The 9,601-nt window shown below is 47.0% G+C and overlaps 1 protein-coding gene across 1 annotated transcript in view; it reads left to right on the top strand.

The window, feature by feature from the left end:
- GFPT1 (glutamine--fructose-6-phosphate transaminase 1) overlaps positions 1 to 9,601 on the top strand; it is a 22,203-nt gene that overhangs the window by 6,290 nt on the left and 6,312 nt on the right. The window contains exons 7-14 of the mRNA XM_010019501.1: positions 384 to 445; positions 1,170 to 1,249; positions 2,165 to 2,218; positions 5,075 to 5,180; positions 6,362 to 6,525; positions 7,400 to 7,495; positions 7,771 to 7,868; positions 9,250 to 9,370. Coding sequence (XP_010017803.1) covers positions 384 to 445; positions 1,170 to 1,249; positions 2,165 to 2,218; positions 5,075 to 5,180; positions 6,362 to 6,525; positions 7,400 to 7,495; positions 7,771 to 7,868; positions 9,250 to 9,370 — 781 coding nt within the window. The remainder of the gene's footprint in view (positions 1 to 383; positions 446 to 1,169; positions 1,250 to 2,164; positions 2,219 to 5,074; positions 5,181 to 6,361; positions 6,526 to 7,399; positions 7,496 to 7,770; positions 7,869 to 9,249; positions 9,371 to 9,601) is intronic.

Below are 9,601 nucleotides of genomic sequence, written 5' to 3'. Positions count from 1 at the left end.
CCCCCTGCAGACCCTGGAAGGTGCTCTGAGGTCTCCAGCAGCTTCTCTTCTCCAGGCTGAACAGCCTCAGTGTTCTCAGCCTGTCTCCACACAGGAGCTGCTCCAGCCTCTGAGCATCCTCGTGGCCTCCTCTGGACTTGCTCCAGCATCTCCATGTCCTTCTTATGCTGAAGACACTGGAACTGTGCAGTACTGCAAGTGGGGTCTCACACAGGAGCTGTAGTAGCAAAGACCAGGAATGTATTGTGCCAGCAGATCGTGGTGGCTCACCCATAGTCATTGGTACCACACCTGAGCACACACCCCAGAGTTCTGGTGCTGTTTTTACCTGATCTTTTCCTGTGTAAGGATGAGATGAACAGTTTGTGTTTCTCTTGTTCCAGGAAGGTGCTTTCGCCCTTGTGTTCAAAAGTGTTCATTATCCTGGTCAAGCAGTTGGTACCAGGTAGGTATTGCTTTGGGAAAGAACATCCATGTTGCACCCCATATGTCACTCTTTTGTCCCCCCAAGTTAGAAGATAAAGGAGTAGAGGTGATTCTCATCGCTGTATATGCTGGGGTGCAGGTGGCTGCTGTTTTTCATTTCCTTTCTCTTGTTTTCCATTTATCATAACATAAAATTCCCCAAAATGATCACAACTGCTCTGGAATAGCTGGTTTTGTAGGCTCTGGTTGTGATAGATTTGAAAGGAGATGGTTTTGCCTTATCTTTCTTGGTGGCCATTGTGGCAGTGGTCAGACAAGTCTTCCTCTGCTTGACCTGACACTTGGCCAGTCTGGTGCTGAGGTTTAGTTCTCCACTTCTAAATCTCAGCATCAGCTGGGTTGGTTTAAGCATACATGTACCTAGCACAGGTACTGAATTTCGGTGCCAAGAGCTGTCTGCAGATCCCTGCAGGGAGCAGCAGTTCCTGATTCAGGTGTCCATGGGATTGTGGTTACTCCTGCAGAGTTTCAGCTAAACTTGAGGCAATGCCTCATGTCCTTGTGTTTATCCAGAGATTCTTTCACTCTCTTTTGTGGCCTCCCATGTTGGCAGCACCCACAGCTCACCCGGGAGGAACTTGCTCTTCTTCAGCCCAGTTTAGTGCTGTGCTGGAGAGCAGTGGTCCCTTTGGGCTGGATGAATCTTGAGGCACTTTGGGCTGTAACTTCATCTCTTCCTGCAGGCGAGGCAGCCCCCTGCTCATCGGGGTGCGCAGCGAGCACAAGCTCTCCACCGACCACATCCCCATCCTCTACCGGACAGGTAAGTGGGAGCATCCCTGGGACCAGGCTTCAGTCACAGAGAGCTCAGGGTTTCATGGGCAGTTGTATCCTTGGAAGACATATTTACACTTTTAAACTTTCATCTGTAAATGAAACCAGTACAAAAAAGAGATTTTGGGTTTTTTAAAGTCAGTTTTAGCACCGTGTACCTCAAGTTAGTTTCTATTGTATAATCAAAGCTTTAATGTTGAGTAGTTGCAAGGAAAACACATCTTAATGAGGTAGAATAGAATATAATGTAAAAGGATAGTTAACAGTTTTATTAAACTTAGCTCATGGAATGATTTGGGTTGGAAAGGACCTTAAGATCATATAGTGCCAATCCCCTGCCATAGACAGGGACACCTCACTCTAGACCATGTTGCCCAAGGCTCTGTCCAGCCTGGCCTTGAACACTGAACACTGCCCAGGGTTCATGTTTTGTGTGTGGCATGTTGGCATTCACAGGCCTGGCTGCTTTCAAGCCCAGAAATGTCTGTGCTTTGCCAACTTTTCACTGTCACAAACCTTTCCCCTATCCCCAGTGTGACTCTTAACAAGCAGAGTGCTGGTGCCCTGCGTGTGGCACCCACAGCTCATTGTCCCTCCATCTTTCACATGTGTGTGGTACCACTGTAGACACGTGGGTGCCCCCTTGAAAATGAAAAGTGGCTTAAGAATTGCTTGTCCTTTCCCTCCTCTTTTAAATGATCCCATAATTTATTGTTGTCAGAGAAGGCTGAACCCATACAGTCACTGGCCTGGTTCTCTGGGCACCAGTAAGCTGTGCTGTGGTTACTCTGGGTTGATGTTGGATATTGAGCAGTAATCCTCAATGTATGTATGTAATTATTTTTGCACTGATAATCTCAAGTTTGGTGTTTTGTGTTTTTGTTTTCCCCAATTACACTTTCAGCTGTACAATCTATGGATCATTCTTTTGATGGAATATCCATAAAAATGGAGGAAGGTGCCTACGAGAGACAATTTAATACTCCAAGTTTCAGACAAACCCTCCAGTTCCTTAGAAAAGGAATCACAAATGAGACAAATATGCATTGTGTCTTTACTATGTGCTTATTGCTTTCCATGCAGTGAGATGAGTGGGAATTTCTTCTTGATTGATGAGCAACACACAGGAAAATCCACCCATGAGTCCACCCATCCCATTTCAAATCTTCTCACACAACTCTCGGCATACGTGCGCAACTGATGCCTCGGTGCAGCTCGTGCTGTGTGCTCCCTGCTGCTCTGATTACAGAAGGAAAGAGTAAATTACCTTAAACCCTCTCCCCCTAAGACAGTGAAACCCTGTTAGGAGGCTGCTAATGATCATAGAATCATAGAATAGTTTGGGTTGGAAGGGACCTTCAAAGGTCTCCCACTCCATGGAATGAGATTCCTTCTGGAGTTCACATTGTCAAATCTACATCCTCCCTCCTGTTTTAAATGTGAATTGCACCTCCTAGAAGAAGCCGTAAGGTTGACCTGAGGCTGGAACTTCCCTCCCTTTGCTCATTTATCAGGGTGAACCACTTTTAATGCACCTTTAATACTTAATTTCTTTAAAGGCTAAACCCAACAAGTATGATGCGATGAACCAAGTTCACATTGGAAGCAGGAGAGTGCTCTTCTGGAGGAGGAAAGGATCTGATTCTTGGTTTAATAAGTAATTGTAATGTCCCCCTCGGCAGTCTGTGGGCTTGGAGGAGAAGTCTGTGCACTGTTGCTGGAGGAGAAACAAACCTCCGGCTGTTCAGGACCTTAGGATCGTCCAGTTCCAACCCCCTGCCATGGGCAGGGACACCTTCCACTAGAGCAGGTTGCTCCAAGCCCCTGTGTCCAACCTGGCCTCGAACACTGCCAGGGATGGGGCAGCCACAGCTTCTGGGCACCCTGTTCTAGCACCTCAGCACCCTCGCAGGGAAGAACTTCTGCCTTATCTCCAACCTGAACTTCCCCTGTTTCACTTTGAACCCATCACCCCTTGTCCTGTTACTACAGTCCCTGGGACGAGTCCCTCTCCAGCATCCATTACATGAGGCTTTGTTTCTTTTTCCCCTCTTCAGTCAGGGTAAAGCATTAAGGCAGGTTGACCACAAGTCCCAGGAGCTTTAAGAACCAAAGTCCCTCAGCTTTCAGAGGCTTTTCTGAAAAACTAAGGCTCCCTCACCCATTTTTTACCATACCTGTGTGACTTCTCCATGATGTCTCCTCCAGCCTTTAATTTGAAAGGGAAAGATTGAAAGGTTAAGTCTGTGTTGCTTCTAAATTGTAGTAAATAGGAGGTAGGTGCTGTAGAGCAAAAATCCAGGTGGCCTGTAGAGAAATGGACAATCTGTGGACAAACCCATGGGTGACATAACTGTAATTGGCTGATAATACTCACTGGAACTTCTCAACTCCTCCTTGGTCAGACGTATTTCTAGTGCATGTGCACAATAACCATACGTTCCAGGTAGAATCCACAATACAGGAAAGCAATGCAACATAATAAAGTCAATGCAGAGGAATGTGCTAATTTGAGAACCAAATCTGCATGTTCTGATCAAGCCTGGGTGCTGCTGGGGAAGAACAGCCACTAACTCCTTTGCTCTCTCCTTTCTCCCCACCAAATCAGCCTGTCCTGCCTCAACTCAACAACAAAGGAGCTATTTTCCTCATTTACTGAACTGCAGGGCTCTAAATTCTTGGTTGAGTGGAACTTTCCTACTGAGTATCAACATGAAAGCAGTAGTTTTTCTTTACATTCTCATTTACAGAAGTATGAATCCAAACCTCATTAGCTCTGCTTACATCACTGAATCAGATTGGTGTCCAGTGGGTGAAACACAACATGAGGGCTTCAGGAATAAATATAATAGTCACTTGAGTGTTGTTATTCTTTGGCAATCGTCACATTTTGCACTGTCCCTGTCACCTCTTCCCGTGCCCTGCACAACAACCAGCTCATTCTGTCCAAGGTGAGTGCAGAGCAGTAGGTCTTCTGGTCCTCACCTGTGTTCCTGATGGGTTTTGCAACCAAAAAGTATATAAAGAGGAGGTGGAGGATTAGAGGGAATTGCTGGAATACTTCAGAAAGGATCCCTGCTCAACACTAACCCTTCTTTAAAGACTTAGTACTGGTTTCTCCTAAGCTGACTCTCAGTTCTGTGTCCACCTATCTCCACCCCTGGCAATAGTGTAGGACTCACAGCGGTTTGCCAGCTGTGCAGTTGTTGGATCAGAAAGCAGTGGTTGTGTTTGGTAGCTCAGGAACAACACCAGGTGCTTAATCATGGATTTCCTGAGCTGGGAAGCATTAGCTCCACTAGACAAAACTCAGTTTGGGTTACCTGTGCTCAGTGGAAACGTGTGCTTGCTCAAGCAGCAGCTTTGGGAGATAACTGACAAAGAAAGAGCAATCCTGCTCCATTTCCCACAGCCTCAGGAAAGTGAGTGAAACAGGAGCACAGGAGAAACTTAAAATGATAAAACAGGGCAGATTCAATCAGGAAATGTGATTGCTTATAAAGCAGCTTGAATCCTCTCCCAGCAGAGCTACACATGAGCTTTCATTTGAACTTTTACTCATACTTTCCTCTCAACTTAAACTCCCTGCTAACGTTACACTTGCAGGCTGGATTCGAAAGCACATCCAGAGCCTTGCAAGCCAACTGGGAAGGGGCCCAGTAAAGGCGGGTGCTGCTCTGCTGCCCTCTCCCATCGTGGCTGTTCAGTTAAATACTGCTTCATGTTGGTACTCGTGGGGCTTGTGGTGACACTGATGCTGCGGCCGCGCTCCGGCGTGTCGGCGCGCGCGGTCCCTGACCCTTGTGTCTTCTAGGGAAGGACAAGAAGGGAAGTTGCAACCTGTCTCGTGTGGACAGCACCACCTGCCTTTTCCCTGTGGAGGAGAAAGCTGTGGAGTACTACTTTGCTTCTGATGCTAGGTAATGTGTTGCAGAACCTTTTAGTGTATGCAAAAGTACCCTGTTTAAAGCTGAGGCCTTGAGCAGGAGATGGGGTGGCTGTGGTTTTGTTATGGATAACATAAACTCTGTGTATGGGGCTGTTCCTTCACAAACATGAACCAGTTACCACGGCCCTGAGAGAGACAGAGGAGGATTAGATGAGAGTTTCTGTTAAAGGGGTGAATGCTCGCTGTGGAATAGTGTTACCCTTCTTCAAGCACATCTGTTGATAACATTTCTGAGGTGAGTGACAGGAAACCTGAGAGAGCACTGACTGAATTAACAGCCCAGATGTGAATTGTCAGGAGAATTGTGCTGATTCTCCACAGGTCTCTTCATGTGTGCAATTCCTTTAGCATCAAGGGTGGCTTATTTTAATCCCAGTGGAGAGAGAGAAGCCTAACTGGGTAGCCCTTCCCAGAGCTTTTGGGTTTCTCTGTACTGGGGACATGAGTGCTTGTTCATGGAATGTAAAAGCACCGCCATGAGTGACTTCTGCAGCTCCTCTCAACGCATTTTGGAGGGTCTTAGGACACACTAATGGGTTCTGATTTTAAAGAGCTTTTCAGTGACTTGCCCAAGGTCAGAGCAGAAGTTACTAAACAAGGGAGGTGATGTGTTTCAGAGCAGCTTGCCTTCATCAGCTGTGAGAGAGCACAGCTTAAAACCTGGCTGACATTCCCCAAGTAAACTTCGGGCAGGGAAAGGTGTACCTCATCCTTGGGGTGCTTCTACACTGATCTCTGAGGACTTTCAGAGGTGGCTGAGCTGTCCCCAGTTTTACAGATGGGGACAGTGGCTTCTCACTGCAGAAGGCAAGAAAGGAACCTGTGCCTGCAGTCGAGCCCTGTGTGCTAGAGCAAGTTCCTGTCTGCTTTTGCTACCTCCTAACAGTCAGATCCCAGTGCTGCACATGCTGCTTTGTCTGAGGAATTCCTCGTTTCTTCTTAAAGCAGAATAATGAGTTAGGTGGAAAAAATCCAGTTATATTGGCAGTGTGGAAATGCACTTTACAGAACCCACCTTCTTTTAACAGAAATTCCATTGACGCGAGCAACTTTCTTGCCTCAAAAGCTGTATGTTGGATTATAAACAGGGCTGTAGCCCCCATCTGTCTGTGAGAAACGATGTCTTATGGCAAATGGTGTGTGCTTTTGTAGTGCTGTCATTGAGCATACCAACAGAGTGATTTTCCTGGAGGATGATGATGTAGCTGCTGTGGTCGACGGCCGTCTTTCCATCCACCGCATTAAGCGCACGGCGGGCGACCACCCTGGACGGGCTGTCCAAACCCTGCAGATGGAGCTTCAGCAGATTATGAAGGGTAAAGTCTTGTGGAGATGCACGGGTCCTCCCTGGAGTCACAGAATGAGCCAGGTTGGAAAAGGCCTCTGGAGATCTCCCTGGCGAGCCCATGGTTTAAAAGCAGGGCCAAGTAGGTCAGAGTGTTAACGGCACTTGTTTAAGTCAGGTTTGGGGTATTGCCAAGGACAGAAATCCCCCAGCCTGCTGAGCCCCTGTTCCAGTGCTTTATTACCCTCCTGGTGAACAAAGTTCACTTTGTCTGCAGCTTCCCTCTATTGCATCTGCTGGGACTTGGCCTTGAACACTTCCAATGATAGGGTAGCTCTTGCAGCCAGAATCTGTCATTAATATGATGAGAGGAAGGGTCAACTTTGATGACTACACTGGTAATTGAGATTTAGGGCTCACCTTTTGCAGAGAAGATGAAAACTGAAGCACAGATTGCTGTGTTTATTTCATATACCAAAGTAAGAGGAAAGCAATCCATTTCTTTGACTTCATTATGAATCAGCACTCTATGCCATGGCAGGGGGGTGGAACTAGATGATCTTTAAGGTCGCTTCCAACTCAAACCATTCTGTGGTTCTAGCTGCTAACACCATAAAGAGGAGAATTGTGGGGCAGAGAGCATTGCCTCCTGCTTGGAGGCATCCATTTTTCCAGTATGGATCCCTAGCAGGCTTGCCATTCCAGATCTGACCCTTGACTGGCACATTCTAGTAACTTCAGTCTAGCTTTCACAGTGAGCTGATGCTTTGGAAGAACAAGAAACATCAGCTTAATAATTCCTGACTGGCCCCTGGCCTGATAGTGACTCTGGTTCAAGGTTTTCCCTATGTACACAGAAAAAATGTAAATTACCAGGAGATTTTGTTTCTTTCTTTCTTTTATAGGTAACTTCAGCTCATTTATGCAGAAGGAAATATTTGAACAGCCAGAATCTGTCGTTAATACGATGAGAGGAAGGGTCAACTTTGATGACTACACTGGTAAGTGAGATTTATGGCTCAGTATCTAGGAGTTACTCACAGTAGTTACAGAGGAGGCAGTGGGTGATGACATGGGAGATGATTAAAACATGCTGGTGTAAGATGAAGTGCCTGTCTCACAGGGAGTGCTTCCAGAATTACACTTGCTGGTGGCAAGATCACTTTTGGGGATGTTTTTTGCCAAGTGGTTGATGGGGATGGTGACACTCTGTGTGTCAGCTTGGGAATTCCTGCTACCTGGCCACCCTGACTGTCTTTCTGAATGTTGCTTACAGTAAATCTTGGGGGGTTGAAGGATCACATCAAGGAGATTCAGAGGTGTCGTCGTTTAATCCTCATTGCCTGTGGGACAAGTTACCACGCTGGGGTTGCGGTGAGTCCTGAGCTGCAGCTGGAATTGAGCCCCGGGCAGAGTGGTGTGTGTGTCAAGCAGGTTAAGGATCGATTCATCAGGGACTGCAGTGATAGGACAAGGGGTGATGGGTTCAAACTGAAACAGGGCAAGTTCAGGATGGAGATAAGGCAGAAGCTCTTCCCTGTGAGGGTGCTGAGGCGCTGGCACAGGGTGCCCAGAGAAGCTGTGGCTGCCCCATCCCTGGGAGTGTTCAAGGCCAGGTTGGAGAGAGCCTTGGGTGACACAGTATAGTGTGAGGTGTCCCTGCCTGTGGCAGAGGGTTGGAACTGGATGATCTTAAGGTTCTTTCCAACCCAAACCATTCTATGGTTCAGGTTAAGATTGTGCAAGTGCACACTGATGAGTGGAGACCCTTCTGAAAGCTGCATGCACCAGGCTTTCAGTTCCCCAGCAACAGCAGCAGAAAATAATAGCTGAAGAATTTACTTAAGAAAATGTTGCCTAAGACTTTATTGCTATGGAAGGCTTTAAAACCCCAAATCTGCTCTGTCGTAGGAGACAGTTGGCAGGGGAGGAGACAAACAAGAGCAGGCTGCAAATGCTGCAGCAGGGGAGGATTTCCTCCTCTGCTATTTACAGAGACGGCGATGGTGCCTGCTCAGAGACATTTCTGTGCTTACCCAGCTCAGAGGAGAGGTTTCACTTTGTACCAGACAGAAGCAGTTCTGACTGTGTCTACCACCAGTGTGGGATTTGACCTCATGGTTGGTTAAAACATGATGGCTGTAGATGGAGCCTTTCCAAAGTGAAGCTTGGCAGCCCATAGTACTGCAATTAAAAGTACTCTGCAGCTTCACAGAGGAATCCTTGAGCTTCTCTCAGAAGTGCTGCAAAACACAGGGATGTTCATGGCTTTACAAGGACCAGAAAAGAACCTTTTTGTTCAGCTTTGCCAGCCCTGTAAGACAGTGTTAACAGTGATCCATCAACCAGCCAGAACAAGTGTCTGGCTTGGCCTGGATACAGCTGGTGGTTTCAGAGTTCTTCAGCAATACCAGTCATAGTCTGATAGAAGGACACCCCCTATTTTATCATATATAGGTAGTAGTAGGTAAGTGAGACTTACTTAAGACCAGGCTATGTGTGAGGGAGGAGTTGGCCTCACAGGCAGGCTCTGTGTGGTGCCAGGGGCAGGGTCACTTTGCACAGGGGTTGTTGTGCAGCTTGACTGTGGGTATACTGAGTAATTAAAATACGACTCAGCCCTCGTTTTCACAGGCTATTTTGACAGTAATATTTTCCAGTGTGTGGCAACTAGAAGGCTTTTTTTGTGCTCAAAACACTTGGTATTTTTTAAACATGATGTAATATGTCACTTTCTTACATCTCCTTTTCCCAGACCCGCCAGGTTCTGGAAGAACTGACTGAATTACCTGTTATGGTGGAACTGGCCAGTGACTTCTTGGACAGAAACACCCCTGTCTTCAGAGATGATGTTTGCTTTTTCCTCAGCCAGTCAGGTAGGGTCTCACTTGACCCTGTCTCCCCTCTTCCCTGTAAATGTGAACTTGGGAGAGAAAAGGTTTTAGGGCCAAATTCCTGTGCCTGCCCGTGGGATTGCACATGGTATGTGTGTGAGAAGAGATTGGCACATGTGTACTAGAGACAGGAAGGAAACAGAGTGGTTCTCCTCCCGTCCCTCTGCATTCTAGAGCAGGATTTTGTTTAGCTGAGTCCTACATATGGTAACA

This window comes from Nestor notabilis, unplaced genomic scaffold (assembly GCF_000696875.1).
Source record: "Nestor notabilis isolate BGI_N333 unplaced genomic scaffold, ASM69687v1 scaffold10958, whole genome shotgun sequence".
Taxonomy (NCBI): domain Eukaryota; kingdom Metazoa; phylum Chordata; class Aves; order Psittaciformes; family Psittacidae; genus Nestor; species Nestor notabilis.
Note: the sequence above shows the minus strand (reverse complement) of the source record. Positions and strands in the feature narration are given on the sequence as shown.